General features: G+C 37.7%; 2 protein-coding genes across 2 annotated transcripts; both read left to right on the top strand.

Annotated features, from left to right (window-relative positions):
• Window positions 1-350: 350 nt before the first annotated feature.
• Window positions 351-4,761, top strand: LOC106674719 (nuclear factor 7, brain-like). The gene is made up of 2 exons (XM_076891154.1): window positions 351-610; window positions 2,228-4,761. The coding sequence occupies exon 2, from the start codon at window positions 2,535-2,537 to the stop codon at window positions 3,951-3,953; it is 1,419 nt and encodes a 472-aa protein (XP_076747269.1). The 5' UTR covers window positions 351-610; window positions 2,228-2,534; the 3' UTR covers window positions 3,954-4,761.
• Window positions 4,762-10,868: 6,107 nt separating this feature from the next.
• Window positions 10,869-13,217, top strand: LOC143421369 (E3 ubiquitin-protein ligase TRIM35-like). Its single transcript, XM_076890476.1, has one exon. It carries the CDS (start codon window positions 10,976-10,978, stop codon window positions 12,392-12,394), a length of 1,419 nt encoding a protein of 472 aa, XP_076746591.1. The 5' UTR covers window positions 10,869-10,975; the 3' UTR covers window positions 12,395-13,217.
• The last annotated feature ends 5,810 nt before the right edge of the window (window positions 13,218-19,027 follow it).

Here is a 19,027-nt window from a genome sequence, read left to right as displayed (position 1 = left end):
CTTTAATGAAATCTGATCACACGAAATGTTCTTGACTTGTATACATTTGGTTTATAACATGGATATTTTCCTTAACGATTTATTCTATTTTTGTATAAATAAGCATTTGGTTTGATATGTTTCAGTTGCATTTTAATCAAACGTATGATCTTTTTTTAGGGGAGGAGATGAGAGCAGGGGTCTGGCATGTTGTCAATCTCAATGTTGAATCCAAATTTATGACCTTGGCTGCAACCACAGCTTCTGTTCAAGCTGCAAACAAAAATTCTGACAAGCTGACTTGTGATACTTGAAAGACCACAGCTTCATTTTCTTTGTGTCATTTTTATGTTCCGTTTAGCATAAAAAACTCAAAACATTTTTTCCATTTTGGCTTTTATGTTTTTCTATGAAGCACAAACTGCAAAACTGTCTGACACTAACAGCATCCTCTGGTGGACACAAATGATATGTTCATCTTTCAGTTTAACACGTGACTATGATTCATGAAAATGAAAGTAAATTTCGACACTTTTGAACTGAGCTGAGACGCCATTACAGGGAGTCAGATCTCTGCTGAAAAACACACGTTGGAGGATTTTAATCAGAAAGTTGAAGACACACGAATTTGGTGAGTTAAAAATATTTTTATATCGGAGAAGCAGGAGATGCCAAAACCTCTGATATCAAAATCTGCTAAACTTTAACGTGATTCTTTATCTTAACTGTGTATGTGATGGGCGGCTTTTTATATTCTTGTTTCTTTTAAATACATAGTTTCTGAATATTTCTCATGTTTCTCATGTAAATATTTGATCAGGTCAAAATCTGAATGATTTCTTTGCTTTTCAAAGTTTCTGAGTGTGAACAGTAAACTGTGACACTTATTAACCGACTAAAAGCAAGAGGGGGCAAAGTCCAGGTCTCCTGCAGGTTTTAGATATCACCATTGATCAACACCTGAATCAAATGATTAGTTCATTACCAGGCCTCGGTATAACTTCAAGACATGCTGAGGAGGTAACTCCAAAATCAGCTGTGTTGGATCAAGGACACATCTAAAACCTGCAAGACAGGAACAGGAACAACATCCAGTTACTGAGCTGCTAGTTTTAGCTCCTGCTGTAGGTTGGATTTATGGACTTGTGATTTTTTTATTCACCAGAATATGACTCATGACATGTGACAGTAAATTCTTCTTTGTTGTCAGTTTCAAGTATTTGTATTGCATTTTCATTCAGTAGACCCTCTACTTGATAACCTACAGAAGATGAACGTTTCATAAACATAACTACAAAGGCACAGTCACACACAAACACTGACACAAGTAATAATTTAGTAATAATATCTTTGTTGTTTAACTGTCTTCATCATCCATCACTGAACATTCAAATACAGCAGAAACACACAACGGTCATTAATGTCATGACATATTAAGTTATATCAACAAGTTTATATCAATTTGTTTTTTCATCAGTATTACTAGTTTCTCATTGTCCACTGTCATATTTTTAATTTTTATTTATTGGTATTTCTCACACTGGTCAGCTCATCACATTTCAGTTCATGACAGACTTGAAAGTTGGAGTCTAAAGGTCTAAAGTTTTAGTCAGGTTTGAGGCCACAGCCCAGGTAGTAAAAGCAGATATTGTGTTTGGTGGTTATTAATTATTATCTAGAACACCATGACAACAGCTGAGCTCTCTAAAAGAAATTTGATTTCTTGAAGGACTGTAAGGTACAAGCTGTAAAGATGTGACATTTGTTGAGTGTAGAAACTTTCCTCAACTGTAACGTGTTCAGAGACATTCAGAGATCCTGTGTCCCTGAACTTGAACTACTTACAGGATGTAGTCAGTTTACAGTAATACAGTCATCTTTGATTGAATCTGGTCAAAGGAAATTAACTTCACTGGTATACATTTAGTTTATAACAAGCATATTTTAATGATGTATTATTTGAAAAAATAAACTTTTGATTTCATGTATTTCAGCTGCATTTTACTCAGAATTATTGCTTCATGTTCATGAGGGTCAAGAATTTTTCTTTGTTTTGAGTGTGAGAGCAGAGGTCTGGCAGGTTGACAATCTAAACCCTGTGATGAATCCAAATTTATGTCTTTAGCTGAAACGACAACTTTAATTAAAACTGCAGATAAAAACTCTGAGAACATTCTGACGTTTCCTACTTGAACTTCTGAAACACCACAGCTTCACCTCCTTTGTGTCATTTTTATGTTCTTTTTAGGTTTCGTTTTTTTCAATGGAGGAGTCAAGATTTTCTACATTTTTCACTTTTGTGTCGTTTTAAGGAGCACAAACTAAAAACTATCTGAATGACACACACAGCGCCCTCTGACGGACACAAGTGTTATGTGCGTGTTTCAGTTTAACACGTGATCCATGAAAATGAAAGTAAATTCTGACACTTTTGAACTGAGCTGAGACGCCATTACAGGGAGTCAGATCTCTGCTGAAAAACACACGTTTGGAGGATTTTTACCAGAAAGTTCAAGAGACACTAATTTGGTGAGTTAATAATACTTAAAGATCAAATGGCTGAGAGAGCTCTTTTTGAAAATTTCCTGAGCTGCCATGTGTGTTCAGAGACTTTCAGAGATCCTGTGTCTCTGAGCTGCAACCACAGCTTCTGTTCAAGCTGCCTGCAGAAATTCTGGAAACAAACTAAAAACAAAAACTGTCCCATTTGTAAAAGAAAATCTTCAAAGGATTATCCTATTGTCAACTTTACACTGAAAGAACTTGCTGATTCAGTTGCTGGGAGACAGAAATCTGGATCATCTGAGACAGAAAAGAGAGAGAAGAAATTAACAGTGGTGTGCAGTAAACATGAGGAAGTGCCTAAACTGTTCTGTGTGGACGAGCAGAGAGCTGTGTGTCCTGTGTGTGAGTTTTCTCTCCACCAGAGTCACAAAGTGGTTCCTGTAGAAGAAGCAGTCAGTGACCTGAAGGAGCAGCTGAAATCTGACTTAAAGTCTCTGCAGGACAAGAGGAACAAATACAAACAAGTGGAGAAAACATACAATGAAATGAGGGAACACATGAAGAAGCAGCTGTTGTCCACAGAGAGGCAGATCAGAGCAGAGTTCAACAAGCTCCAGCAGTTCCTGAAAGAGGAAGAGGAGTCCAGACTGGCAGCTCTGAGGGAGGAAGAGGAGCAGAAGGGGAGGACTATCAGCAGAGAGATGAAGATGATTGAGGAGCAGATCTCCTCTCTGTCAGACAGCATCTCTGCTGTTGAAGAAGAGCTGCAGAAACACAGCGTGCCATTCCTCAGCAGTTATAAAGACACTCAGAGCAGAGCCAGAGCCCAGAGCTCAGTGTCAGATCCACAGCTGGTCTCAGGAGCACTGATAGATGTGGCCAAACACCTGGGCAACCTGTCCTTCAGAGTGTGGGAGAAGATGAAGGAGAAGGTCCACTTCAGTCCTGTCATTCTGGACCCAAACACTGCACACTGCTGGCTCTATCTGTCTGATGATCTGACCAGTGTGAGATTTGGAGACACAAAGCAGCAGCTTCCTGATAATCCAGAGAGAAACACTAAGTATCCCACTGTTTTTGGCTCTGAGGGCTTCAGCTCAGGGAAACACAGCTGGGAGGTGGAGGTGGGAGACCATCCTGTCTGGAATGTGGGTTTATCTAAAGAGTCAGTTGACAGGAAGGGAGAGCGTTTTGTTTCACCAAAATATGGAATCTGGTGTTTAAAATATGACAGTGGAAAATACACTAATAGTGATGGTCAGACTGTGAGAGTGAAGAAGAGTCTCCAGAGGATCAGAGTCCAGCTGGACTATGACAGGGGGAAGGTGTCCTACCATGACCCTGAAGACATGACTCACATCTGCACTCACAGACACACTTTCACTGTGAAACTCTTCCCATATTTCAGTGTTGGAAAGGCAAGAAGTGCCAAAACCTCTGATATCAAAATCTGTCAGACTGAGATTTGATTGTAAAGTGATTCTTTATTTTAACTGTTTTTTCAGTACAGCAACAGGGTTAATTTTGGGGAAATTATTAATCACACTGTCTAACTTCATTATCAGGTTTTATTTCATTTTGTTGATCTAGTGGAACTATTAGCAATTCAATTAAACTAAAGCAACTTTTTCATGTGAAAATCTTGTGACCCACTCGAGTTTCTGTAAGAAACTTTTACATTTTTTTCTTCTTTCTTTTAAATTAATATTTTCAGAATATTTCTCATGTTGTTCATGTAAATATTTTTGATAGTTTTAAAATCTGAATGATGATTTCTTTGCTTTTCAAAGTTGTTGAGTGTGAACAGCAAACTGTGACACTTCTTAAAAGAAGGATTAATGATTAAACATCAGCAAGAGTCAACTTTACAACTACAAGATTTAAATGTCCTGATTATCAGCATCTTGTTTTCAGTTAAATAACATTTGAAAGTAACACGTCTTCTTTAAAGTTTTCCAAATTCAAAGAAATGACTTCTAAGTTGTGACGCTGTCTCATCAGTGTAACTACACTTGATTGATTTCATTAAAAATGTTCTTTCTTGTGTTGTTTTTAACCTTAATCAGAAGCTGACATCTCTCACAGTTTGAAAGATTTCTGGATCTTCTCATGTTTCATAATTAGGTTTTAATTTGATTTTCAAACTTCACTCTCAGTCTCAGTGTTTCAGTGAATCACCTACCTTTGATTTGTACTTCAATGTTATTCTTTAACTGCTCTCTTTGATTATTGAGATCACAAAATGTTTCTGTGAAGTGAAATAAATCAATTCAGTGATTCTGTTGTTGTTGTGTTTGACAGTAATTCAGCTTTTCAGACACAGTCATTAGTTCAGATTCATTTAACTTGGAAACTCACTTTGATTGTTGTGTTTACATTTAACTGACTCCTTAGAATAAAATATTATTTGCTTCTATTAGTTTGTAAATATTCTTGTTGTGCTGAAGCTGTTTTATTGAAACAATCAGCAGATTTTATAAAATCAAGAATTGATTTTAAGCAGCTACATTTTAAATCTTTTTTTCAGACCAACATTCACATTTAACCCCAGACAGAAATCAAATGTGATCATTGATAAACTTTACATTCTCACAGCTAATCTGTATGTTTACAAACTCAGAAAATAGTTTGTATGAACAAAGCTGCAGAGATTTCAGATGAAGGTGCAGCTTTATAATAGTGATGTTTTATTTGTATATTATATTTACGCACAAGATGGAGACAAAGTTCAGATTTTCTTCTCTAGTAAAAATGTTTACACTGTAAACATTTACACTTATCCCATTTTTAAATGTAAATCATTAAATGTTAGAAATGACTTCACTTAACAGATAAACAGAACACTAAGACTGAGCCAAGTTCATCTGTAAATATTTTAAATAAACAAATAAAATATCTAATCACACTTTCACCTCAGGTCAGTGTCAGTCTGATCAGCTCAAATCCATAATCCTGCTGCGATAAAGCAAATTGTCTCTTTAGGATCAAATCAAACTGCTGCTGCTGATGTGGTCGCTGTAGTGTCTGTAAGTTTGATTCTTGTGTGTCATCTGCAACCACCACACATTCAGAGGGGGAGAGAGGGCAGTACAGGCCTCGACCAACACCCACAAAGCTCTCCTGCAGGGAAAGAATCTGGCCAAAACTCCACTGGTTAAAATGTCTCTGCTCTCTGGTGTCACTGTAGTGCAGAGGCTTCAGAACTAGAATCCTCTGGTTTAAGGATTTCTTCAACATTAAATAATCCAGTGACAGTTGTCTGTATTTCCACCACTGCACACAAACAATAACTGTTAACAATGAATTCAGCAAACTTTATTTTTCAAATTGTAAACAAACACAGTTTAAAACAGCATTTCTGTCGCTGCCACAGAGTAACTCACATTAGGACCCCGTCCTCGTTTGGGCTCCGCCTCCAAACTGTCAGAAGTCAATTTACTCGCTTGAGCAGGATTTCTCTCCGAACGCAGGGAGGTGTCCGTCAGAGCGTGAAACTGTCATAGTTTCACACTGCTCTACAGGGGACACTGGAGACACTGGTCTACAAAAAGTGTGATTTTTATCCTGGTGGGAGCAAAACAGCTAAAGTAAGAGGGAAATTCATAACAATTTTTTAAATGCGACATGTAGTTTTGATCTTCTTTTGCTGCTGGTTCAGTGAATTTTGGTCTGAGAGTGACGAAACCTGCAGCTGCAGAATCTGTGAGGTGTCGGCTTTCAGCTCCTGACAGCATGTCCACGTACGTGACATCGGATGAAAGATCCACACTTTGTGTTTAAATCCATTCACCTGCTGTTATTTCCTGTTTTAGCTGTTTGCTGTGTTGAAATAGTTTTGTGAGCTTTAAGCTGAGATTTACACCTTAAGATCACACACAGAAACACAGAGAGAGTCAGAAGCAGGTCCAACCAGCTGGGCAGCTGCCCTTTTGTAATGATCCCTGGCAAGTGATTGACCTACTGTGCACAGATCAGCCAATAGACACATACCAATTAACTTTAAATGGGCCAATAGATACAGGCCTTACACTTGAAAGACAAGAGAAACAGAGGAATAACAGTGCCACTTGTCGTGGCATGTAACAATTATACCTCAGACTGCATGTTTGAGGTATAATTTTAATCTCCAAAAAATGCATGAATTTAATACAAATATGTGGGGATAGAAGCAAAGCATCAATCCTATCATGGTAGACTTGATCCCATAGCAATGCCAGAGTTGGTATCGATACTATCAATACTTGGATCGATCTGCCCACCTCTACTGATTGCATTGTTCTTCAATACGTAAGATACACTTCAGATTCTTAGTCTCATTTTTTTTTTTTGCTTTGCTATATTAAGATAAAGTAAAACATGAGTTGTCAAAATGTTTTACTTCTTTTCCTTTTTTGTTTTGAGGGCAACTACTCACACAAATAATATGAGTATCTGAACGACAGCCTAGCAGCACCATCTGGTGAAGACAAATAACATATTGTAGATATCAAGTGGAGGTGGGAAAAAGGCCGGAGAGAACCCTACCAAACATGACAAGTCCACACAGAAAGGCCCAGGTGATGGAGATGAACTTGGGGCCTTCTTGCTGTGAGGCAACACTGCTTTTGGACACCTGCTTTTTAGGTGGTCAGACACACTGAAACACTGAGGAGTCTGAGGCTATCATGTGAGTAATCTGTTGGTTTCTGGCTCACTATTTTTGTCATGTATGTCTTCTTATTGTCTTTTAACAAGAGAGTGGAGAGCAGGAGGCAGAAGCTTCAGACAAGAGGAGGCTGCAGCTGAAATTGTGGGAATCATCACTATAACATCATAGTTTGTGAATGAGCTCTCCAAAACCACTTTCAATCCTGCCTTATGTAAAAGTTCAGGTTTGCTCAACGTATAAAGTGATGTTATTCATTTAGACACAGGTCACTGTTACATTAAGGTTCTTCATGAGTTCATTCACACGTTCTGATAAACCCGATTAAGAAATGAGCAACATCCTGCATTTCTATTTGCAGAATTTGTCAGTACATGAAGTGGTGCATGATGCTTCTCATTTGATTTTGTTAGCTTGGCAGCTATATTTTGATAGTTAATTTCATAATTACAACAGGCAAACTTTAAAGTGAGTCATATAAACTACAGTCTGCAGAGAGCTGTCACTGCCATTTGCTGTTAACTCATCCTTGATCCTGCTTCTACTTCCTGTGTAATACGTTTCCAAAAGACACAAACTAACCCTCATATTTTTTTGTTAAATCTCAGACTATAATTATTACGGTCACCTGTCACAGATTGTCTTCATCATGATAAACATGTTAAAATTAATTACAAATACATTACATACAAATTTTATGTACCATATTTTTCAGATTATAAGGCGCACTGTCGATGAACGGGTCTGTTTTCATACATAAGGTGCACCAAGCGAAACAAAACAGTCACATCAAACTTTACTCAACTCATTCTTCTTGCTTCCTCCACTTCCGTACCTGTCACCGGCTGCGATGGCAGACCGTGGAGTGACAGTGAAAGCAGGGCCCAAACGCGAGACTCTAAGTGAAGGACAGTGGATTTATTTACAGGAGGTGAAAAACACACAACTATATACAAAATCCCAGCACTGTGGTCCCGTGGTGATTCTCCCTGAATCCCACACAGTGCAGATGTCCGTGAGAAGTGAAAGGTGGCGACTCCAAAAAACTCCAATTCCCACACCGTGACTTTAGAGGCGTACTCCGCTCCCGATTCCTGGTAACACAAAAGGCAGAGGGTTAGCAGGGGATCTGTTTCCTCGGAGGTTACATAAAAGCTCACGGCAGTACTGACGAGTTCTGACTCAAGGATCCAGCGTCGGCCTCAGCTCAGCTGCAGTCCTAAATGCCGTTCCTTGACGAGCGTAATCTGCTGCATCTGGCAGAGGACGACGAGCGGCAGGTGTGGCTGTCTCTCGAGTAGACCACGTCCGGGTTCGCAGTCTCCTCAGCGAACCCACACCTCCGGAAGCTCACACAGAGACACATGGAGAGACGGAGAGCAAACCAATACAACACACGGAAAACATAAACATAAACATACACTGAAAATGCCTGAGCCCTGGGTCCCTAGACCCAGGCCATGACAGTACCATTGATTAATTAATGTTGAAATTTCTTGCAGCTGCTCTATTCCCATGTTGTTGCAGTATATTAATGACTAACCTCATATTGTGGATGGATTATCTCAGTTGTTCTCATGACTGAAGTTGGTCCGTTTACAGCATCCTGCCATGTGATTGCATTTGTCCCGAACCATCGGGAACCCTCACATTAACTTTTATCAAGTGGAAAAAATTTAACGTTCATCCTCCAGCTTCACTGTTTATGTTACACTTTAAATAATTTGAAATTAGTAAAATTTAGAAACTTGTATTTATCTAAAATTTGACAATGGTTGTATGACAAAAGTTTTTTGTCTAATATTTTCAATGCTCTTTTGTAGCATACTTCGATTGGCCCAATAGCAACAAGACTGGTAAAGGACCAACTTGTAATACAGTATTCAATATGAGCCAGTAACATAGAGTGCAGGAATGTAATCACTGCTTTTTCCGTTAATGATGTGCGGATATGTCTAAAGTTCCGTATATTAACATTTACAGTTCTCACTACTTTTAAACGTGTTTTTTTAAAGGGTAATTTTGAGTCTAGCAGTACTCCCAAATACTTAAATCCTCAACATTAATTAGTTTTTGTGCACCCAAGAAAACTTTTACTGCAGCTATGGTAGTTTTAGGTTTACTAAAAAAACATTGATACAGTCTTTTTAACATTAAGGCACAGCCATGAGTCATTCAGTCATTTTGTAAATCATGTAATGCCAATGAAAGCTGATGGGCTGCATCATCATCAGTTTAAGCTTGTGTAAAAACTACCGTATAAGTCTCCTAATGCTAATTCAAATTAACACAGTTTACTTACACCCCACTACACAAGGTACCCAGTACTAGCATCAGCCTATTTAATCAAGTATTTATTGCTGCCATTTAGTGATCTCTCCATTAATTAAGCAATTGTGGTTTTGAATGTTTTTATGAATCATAAACTAATGCACTGTTTCATACATTCATTTATATGAAGAATATTAAAATATCATCATTGGCCTAACACTGTTATATGTGACTTTGTGCATTTATTGTACAGCCTAACAACAACAGCCTAACTCTGGTTTCTCACACAAACTCTGTCTGACTTCATCAGTCACAGAAAAGTCTTAAGAGCGCTGCTGCTTCTTTAAGTGAATGATCAAAATACTTGTTAAATGTATTTTGTGACTAGACACCTGCCAGATCTCACACCATTAGAGAAACCCTGTACGTGAAATTGGCTGCTTTAACACAGTAATGTCACAACTTCTGGAATAAATAAAGTATTTGTTGTCTTGTCATGGATTCATTTAATGCATTTATAAAAGATCTACTTTGTTCTGTTTCATAAAAAAGTGGATGTGATTGACAACTTCAAGGCAGTAGTACCTTAAACATGACTTTGACCAGAATCTGATTTGTGATGTGACTGTAAATTCTTCTGTGTTGTCACAGTTTAATGTCATATCAACAAGTTTATATCAGTTTGTTTATTTTTTCATTATCAGCATTTCTGGTTTCCCAGTGTCCACTGTGAATCTTCTATTTATTTTCTATTTATTATTTTGGTGACATCACCATCTCATCACATTTCAGTTCATGACAAACTTGAAAGTTGGAGTCTAAAGGTCTAAAATCTTATGCAGGTTTGAGGTCACAGCGCAGGTAGTAAAAGCAGATATTGTGTTTGGTGGTTATTAATGTATAAATGTATTCACTGGTACACATTTAGTTTATAACAAACATATTTTAATGATGTATTATTTGAGAAAATAAACCTTTGATTTTATATATTTCAGCTGCATTTTATTCTAAATTATTGCTTCATGTTCATGAGGGTCAAGAATTTTTCTTTGTTTTGAGTGTGAGAGCAGAGGTCTGACAGGTTGACAATCTAAACCCTGTGATCAATCTAAAATTCTTTCTTTGGCTGCAACGACAAATTTAGTTAAAACTTCAGATAAAAACTCTGATAACACGCTGACTTGTGCTACTTGAACTTCTGAAACACCACAGCTTCACCTCCTTTGTCTCATTTTTTTCATCTGTTTAGCTTCCTTTTTTTTTTTTTTTTTTTTTTTTTTAAAAAGGGAGAAGTCAAGATTTTCTATATTTTCGCTTTTGTGTCGTTTTAAGGAGCACAAACTGAAAACTATCTGAATGACTCTGACAGCGCCCTCTGACTGACACAAATGTTATGTGCGTGTTTCAGTTTAACACGTGATTCATGAAAATGAAAGTAAATTCCGACACTTTTGAACTGAGCTGAGACGCCATTACAGGGAGTCAGATCTCTGCTGAAAAACACACGTTTGGAGGATTTTTATCAGAAAGTTCAAGAGACACTAATTTGGTGAGTTAAAAATACTTAAAGATCAAATGGCTGAGAGAGCTCTTTTTGAAAATTTCCTGAGCTGCCATGTGTGTACAGAGACTTTCAGAGATCCTGTGTCTCTGAGCTGCAACCACAGCTTCTGTTCAAGCTGCCTGCAGAAATTCTGGGAACAAACTAAAAACAAAAACTGTCCCATTTGTAAAAGAAAATCTTCAAAGGATGAACCAGGTGTGAACTTTTCACTGAAAGAACTTGCTGATTCATTTGCTGGGAGACAGAAATCTGGATCATCTGAGACAGAAAAGGGAGAGAAGAAATTAACAGTGGTGTGCAGTAAACATGAGGAAGAGCCTAAACTGTTCTGTGTGGACGAGCAGAGAGCTGTGTGTCCTGTGTGTGAGTTTTCTCTCCACCAGAGTCACAAAGTGGTTCCTGTAGAAGAAGCAGTCAGTGACCTGAAGGAGCAGCTGAAATCTGACTTAAAGTCTCTGCAGGACAAGAGGAACAAATACAAACAAGTGGAGGAAACATACAATGAAGTGATTCAACACTCCAAGAAGCAGCTGTTGTCCACAGAGAGGCAGATCAGAGCAGAGTTCAACAAGCTCCGGCAGTTCCTGAAAGAGGAAGAGGAGTCCAGACTGGCAGCTCTGAGGGAGGAAGAGGAGCAGAAGGGGAGGACTATCAGCAGAGAGATGAAGATGATTGAGGAGCAGATCTCCTCTCTGTCAGACAGCATCTCTGCTGTTGAAGAAGAGCTGCAGAAACACAGCGTGCCATTCCTCAGCAGTTATAAAGACACTCAGAGCAGAGCCAGAGCCCAGAGCTCAGTGTCAGATCCACAGCTGGTCTCAGGAGCACTGATAGATGTGGCCAAACACCTGGGCAACCTGTCCTTCAGAGTGTGGGAGAAGATGAAGGAGAAGGTCCACTTCAGTCCTGTCATTCTGGACCCAAACACTGCAAGTGGCTGGCTCTATCTGTCTGATGATCTGACCAGTGTGAGACATGGAGACACAAAGCAGCAGCTTCCTGATAATCCAGAGAGAAACACTAAGTATACCAATGTTTTTGGCTCTGAGGGCTTCAGCTCAGGGAAACACAGCTGGGAGGTGGAGGTGGGAGAACATTCTGGCTGGAATGTGGGTTTAGTTAAAGAGTCAGTTGACAGGAAGGGAGGGCGTTCTGCTTCACCAAAATATGGAATCTGGTGTTTAAATCATGGCAGTGGAAAATACACTAATGGTGTTGGTCAGACTGTGACAGTGAAGAAGAGTCTCCAGAGGATCAGAGTCCAGCTGGACTATGACAGGGGGGAGGTGTCCTTCTATGACCCTGAAGACATGACTCACATCTACACTCACAGAGACACTTTCACTGAGAAACTCTTCCCATATTTCAGTGTTTGGAAGGCAAGAGACGCCAAAACCTCTGAAATCAAAATCTGTGAGATTGAGATTTGATTGTAAAGTGATTCTTTTTTTTAACTGTTTTGATTTTTTTTTTCAGTCCAGCAGCTTAATTTTAGGGACATTATTCATCAAACTGTCTAACTTAATTATCAGGTTTTATTTATTTTTTGTTGATTTAGTGGAACTATTAGCAGTTCAATTAACCGAAAGCAACTTTTTTTTATGTGAAAATCTTGTGACCCACTCGAGTTTCTGTAAGAAAAGTTTACTTTTTATATTTCTTTTAAATTCATATTTTCAATATTATTCATGTTGTTCATGTGAATATTTTCGATAATTTTTAAATCTGAATGATGATGATTTATTTCCTTTTCAAAGTTGTTGAGTGTGAACAGTAAACTGTGACACTTCTTAAAAGAAAAAAGGATTAATGATTAAACTTGTGTCACATCAGCAATAGTCAACTTTAAAACTACTGGATCCTAATTATCCTGATTATCACCATCTTGTTTTCAGTTAAATAACCTTTTTAAAGTAACACGTCTACTTTAAAAAAAAAAAATCAAAGACTTGACTTCTAAGTTCAAAAACTGTCTCATCAGTGTAACTACACTTGATTTGATTAAAAATATTTTTTCTTGTGTTATTTTTAACTTCAATCAGCAGCAAGCGTCTCTCACAGTTTGAAAGATTTCTGAATCTTCTGATCCTCTTTTATAATCAGTCTTTTGATTTTTAAACTTCGCTCTCAGTCTCAGTGTTTCAGTGAATGAAAATAGGTCCTACCTTTGATTTTTACCTCAATGTTATTCTTTATTTGGTCTCTTTGATTATTGAGAATCACAAAATGTCTGTGTGACGTGAAATAAATCAAATCCAGTGTTTCTGTTGTTGTTGTGTTTGACTGAAAATCAGCTTTTCAGACACATTCAGTCGTTAGTTAAGATTTATTTAACATAGAAACTCACTTTCATTGTTCTTTTTATATTTAACCGACTCCTTAGAATAAGAAATTATTTGCGTCTATTGGTTTTTAAATATTCTTGTTGTGCTGAAGCTGTTTTATTGAAACAATCATAATCAGATTTTGTTTTCAGACCAACATTCACATTTAAGCTCAGCTCTCATAAACTGCATATCAGAGAAGACTTGTGCAGTTTGTTTTGATGGAGTCACTGATTCTCACTTTGGTCTGATCCTCAATGTGAAACATTACCAGGCAGAAATCAAATGTAATCATGGATAAAGTTTATATTCTCACACCTGATCTTCATCTTTATGAACTCTAACTTGTGTTGTTTAACAGTAAATTTAATATTTACACTGACAGAGCAGAGCTGGAAATAGTTTGTATGAACAAAGTTGCAGAGATGTTTGATGAAGGTCCAACTTTAATATTGGTGTTTTATTCATATATTATATTTACTCATAAGATGGAGACAAAGTTTATATCATCAAAGGTTTTTTAAACATTTTATTTCCAGTTTCTCACATTTTAAACTGTAAATCATAAATGTTAGAAATAACTTCACTTAACAGGTAAAACAGAACATTAAGACTGAGCCGAGTTCATCTGTAGTTCAATGCGAGTTTAAACACATTCATCACAGAAATTTCTAGCTTTATTGTTGTTTTTACATTTAATTGATTCCTTAAAATAAAAGAACATTTGCTTCTGGTGCTTTTTAAATTTCCTGTTGTGCTGAAACTGTTTTCTTGAAGCATTTGTAGCACTGACGTCACTGTAAACAGATATATACGATACTGGACTAGTTCTAGGTTCACAAGAGTGATGGAGCAAAGCACAGTGAAGAGACCAGAGCCAGAAACCTTGAAATGAAAAGCCGCCATCTTTAATAAAACACAAACACAATCAGTTGATGTGTAGTACATCACACGTATCCTTCCATCTGTTCCAAATCCAACACCTCGGTTGTTTCTTTAACCTCCTAAGACACGAACTCTTCCACAGCATGCATTTTTAATTTCTCTTTGATATTTGGGGCCTGATGAATGTAAAAACAAAGAATTACCAGATTTTTTTTTTTACCTTATTTTTTTTTAAGAAAAATAAGAGCCACATATGAGGATATTCGTTTAAAATTCTGATAGAACAGTAGCAGTATAATGTCCTCGTAAGTGGATATCAGGCCCTTGTAGAGCAAATTGAGTATTTTGGTCTAAATAACCCAAAATGTGATGTCCACATATGTGGACGCCAGGTCCTAGAAGGTTAAACTTTAGTTTTTGATTAAAGAATCAGAAACCTTCAGTTTCAGAATTTACTTCTTTAAGAGACGTTAAGAGAATTCTGTTCTGTGAAAAACAAATAAAGCCAATTTAGTGTTATGAGCTTATTAAACTTGTGCTCATTATTAATCACTATGATTAGTTTCTGTCTTGTATGAGCAATCAAATGTGATCAAAACCCATTTTTGGTGTGTTGAGCCTTTAATGCAAAGTTCCTGTAAAGAAATCCAGTTTGGCTCAAAACTAAAAAAAAAATATCACTCAATGTCATTAAAGTCTGAATAATCACACTTTCAGTTCAGGTCAGTCTGATCAGTTCAAATTCAGAATTCTGCTGTGATAAAGCAAATAGTCTATTTAGGATCAAATCTGGCCCAAACTCTACTGATTAGTTTTCACAGTTTGTCTTTGGGAAATAAATCCTTCGCATTTTCCGAGTAAACACAATTATATCTCTGATACTTTACATTCATGTCTCTGCTCTCTGATGTTGCTGATTTAATTTATCAGAAGCTAATGTGCTCTTATGGAGGAAGAGGGAAGGGTTACGCTAAAGGAGCATTCCCACAAATCACTTCAATATGATCTTAGTCTAGTTCGAACAGGAGTTTTTACACACATGTTATACATTTGAACATGAATTTTAACTATGATGGCTTTCACTATGAGGACGTTTATTTTTCTGTTGTAGTATAATATTTGTGGCCTGGGTTGCACAATCATAATTAGATTTGATAAATTTATTTGAAGAAACTCCGTTTTAAATCATCGTTGTTAAATTTCCATTTTAAATGTAACCTCTGTTCTGATGAACCGCATATTACAGAAGATGCTTTGATGGAGTAGAGAACAAATCTCAGCAAAGTCTTTACAAAATGGGAATTTTAAATCTTTTTGCATGTTTGTTCAGTCGTCTTTAGTCACAGACACAATCCTGCTGACATGTTGGCAGAAAATGTTTCCTGTTGCAGCTGAAAGAAAAACCCCCACAACATTCACATTCTGATGTCATTTTTACGTTATATTAAAATAAAGTAAAGCATGAGAGGTCAGTGTTTTATACTTGTTTTCCTTTTTTTTATTCCTGTGTTGAGGGCAAGTGCCCAGGCAGAATATTTAAGTATCCAAATGACAGCCCAGCAGCGCCATCTGCTGGAGAGAAATAACATATTGTAGATATTGCAGTCTATTTACACCTGCAGGCCAGTGGCCACTCTTTCAGTGATGAGGATGTACATGTCCTGGACAGGGAGGAACGCTGGTTTGAGTGCGGAGTCAAGGAGGGCATTTATGTGAAAAGGGAAAGACTGTCTCTGAATCAAGGAGGGGGCCTTTTGCCAACTTGCTGTGCCGTGATTGCAGCCATTCCCCAACTCACTGTGAATCGTACTCATGGCCATCAGTGGTCTTTGATCATGACAATTTGCATATTAATGATCACGGAACTGACGTCCCAGCCCATTGTTCATTCAGTGGGCTGTGAGGTCAGTTATTGTGCAAAGGTACTGTTTATAAGGTTGGGGAAACTTACAGTCAGCTGAGACTGAAGAAGTCACTTAGATGAGTGACAGAACGTTTCTCCCACTGATAACGCTACATCCAGATGAACAGAATCAACCTTTTGGGATCTCAGGTGGTAGTCAGTTTAACTGCTAATCTGTTAGCAGAGAACTAATCGCCCTACTAATTATCTCACTCACATACTATACACATGTAGCTTCTTCCTTTGACTATAAACATCACAGCAGTTATTCTAACACTTTGCTGAAGTATAACAAGGCACAGCACTAAAATGAATGTGCATCAATACAAACTCACCAGAGCAGTTTGGTTAATGCTGAATGTCTGAACTCAGCTCTGCTTCAAAGTTAGTGACTTCTCACTCTAACAACACATTAGACTCATTAGTTTCAATCATGTACATTTTTATCAACTTATCTAGCATGACTCATTTCATCATACCGGCACACAGAGGACACCTGGTTTCTATCACAGCTGGGATTTCATTCTGCTGTGACGGGCCATCGTAGTCTAATCACAAAATAGCATAACTGAATTCTTATATCAATAAATCATGTTTAGTTCCATCTATCTCTCCTTATTGAAATATCTGCATTAACGCTTAAGTAAACAAAAACTTTGCAGCTGTTAATGAGCCCACTGACAGAGAAGAGAAGTTTGTATAGAGAAAGTTGCAGAGATGTCAGATGAGTGTCAAAATGTATAATATTTGATTGTTTTTTAACACATTTGGTCACTCAACAAAATTAAAAAACACATCTAAAAACAGAAAATACTAAAACATTCCCAAAAGGAAAAATCTCAGCAAAGTCTTCACAGAACAGAAATTTTGAAACTTTTTGCATCTTTGTTCACTGAGTCGTCTTTAGTCACAGACACAATCCTGCTGACACGTTGGCAGAAAATGTTTCCTGTTGTTGTTGCAACTGAAAAAATAAATCTTGTAAAACTGGTTTAGTGACAATCAGCTGATTGCTAGCGCTGTGTGAGCCTGCAGATTTTTATATTGACCTGATACAGAGTAAATACAGGGCCAGTACCAATACTTGTAACCTATATAGGCAACTTATGTTGGGGAGAGCAGTGTGTCATGACTTAACAGAGGGCATTTTCCAATGAAAGTATAACTTAGATTGAAAGTAAAATTACTTAAACATAAATTAATTCACATAAATGTGATCACACTTTAGTGGGTATCACACACTCCCTGACAAAAATAAAATGGTTCCCGACATTCACAAAATCATGACATTTAAAACTTTTTTTTCAAACTCTCTCAAAACTTATCATAACTGATTTTATCAGTTCAAGAATTACTTTAAACAATAGGGGTGATGTGTATGCAGATGGGGTTAGTGATGCGTGATACTGGTATGGTGAGTATGGTATTGGGGTGCAGTACATTGGTGAATGTGACATACACGCAGGCGGCACAATTGCCAATGGTGGGCATGGAAATACAGTGCATGATGGTATGGTTGTGACAAGTAACTGTGGTGCTGTGCGTTTCCCCAACTAGATTAACTGCTGCATGTGACTGCACTGAGGGTTCACCCAATGATTCATAAGTCAGAAACTGTTGTGGCGTTCTGTGACAGGTAGACCTTGTAATGTCTATATAAGTGTGTCCCAGTGGTTGAACCTGTAAGTTAGACTGTAAATGAGTTTAAAGCTCATCCTCACCAGGCCCTGTGGGTTCAGATAGATTGTCACTATCCACTTGCATTTCTTTTATCTCCTCTCTCAGAGAAAATGGCACAGGTGAAAATTCTGTCCCAGTTTCATTTCCATATGCAAGGTTGAATAGCTTTAAATAGCATCATAATACCCATATGTATGGCATATTCTTTGGGTGTAGCTGGAACGAAGTCATAAGTTTGCTGTACTGCGCTGCTGCTCCAGAGGGAGAGATAGTACTTCCGGGTTAGTTTTGTTCACCTCCTCATGTATGTGTATATATGTGTTCTACTGGTGTGCAATACTGCACATTTTGGTATGGATGTGATACCAAGTAAATACAGGCCAGTATCGCAGATACCGATACAGAGACTTTTTAATAAATAAGGTGGATGCGTCATTGAATTGTTAAATCTCTGTAACCGAGGACAAGGTATGAGTAAACAGGGCAAAGAAACAAATTGATCATTTATTTATTACATTAGTTAGACATACAAATTCCCAGTTATTTCCAGACAGGACTTACAATACATCCTGCTGATATCCCAGCTGCACATGAGACTTACCACACAAACTGTGCGAAAATAACAACACTGCAACCCGTCACACCCCGCTTAGCAACACTGCAATCGTGGCACACACTGCAAACAATTCAGGTCTCAGCACAGCTGGGAATCAGTGCTATGCATGGCCTGCGATCTGGGAGATAAAGGGAAGTGGCACAAACAATTAGACCAAAAACAAAAAGGGAGGTTAGTCCGCCCTTACACAACTTACTCTCAATCAATAACTGCCTTTACGGCTGGACGGACTAACCAAAACAAAATTACAAATCAATCAAAAGAATAAAAAAAGGACAGCAGAGACAGCACAGCTGAAAAACACAAACAACATTATCGATTAAAATATTACCCAATAAAATATCAATTTTATGAAACCATTCAAAATCATGAAGCTAAAACAAACACTCAATATACCTACAATATTGATCAGTTTCCCTGTGCGCAGTCGATCTAGGGCTTGATCAATTCTTCTATTAAAATTCGTGGTCACACTAAAAAAGTCCAATGACACATTAAAAATAGGCACAAACAATAGCAAATGATCCAAACAAAAATGGCAAAAGTCTCTTACCGACAGTATACCCACTCACACCCGAGTGAATTAATTGCCTCTGGTTTTTTCCACAGAAGAGTGCTGACTTCACCCCACACACCCACTACCTTTTCACAGCAC

Source organism: Maylandia zebra, linkage group LG12 (assembly GCF_041146795.1).
Source record: "Maylandia zebra isolate NMK-2024a linkage group LG12, Mzebra_GT3a, whole genome shotgun sequence".
NCBI classification, from domain to species: domain Eukaryota; kingdom Metazoa; phylum Chordata; class Actinopteri; order Cichliformes; family Cichlidae; genus Maylandia; species Maylandia zebra.
Note: the sequence above shows the minus strand (reverse complement) of the source record. Positions and strands in the feature narration are given on the sequence as shown.

Excerpts from the sequence above, each read along its gene's own strand:
- LOC143421369 (XM_076890476.1), top strand. The coding sequence starts at position 10,976 with ATGGCTGAGAGAGCTCTTTTTGAAAATTTCCTGAGCTGCCATGTGTGT.
- LOC106674719 (XM_076891154.1), top strand. The coding sequence starts at position 2,535 with ATGGCTGAGAGAGCTCTTTTTGAAAATTTCCTGAGCTGCCATGTGTGT.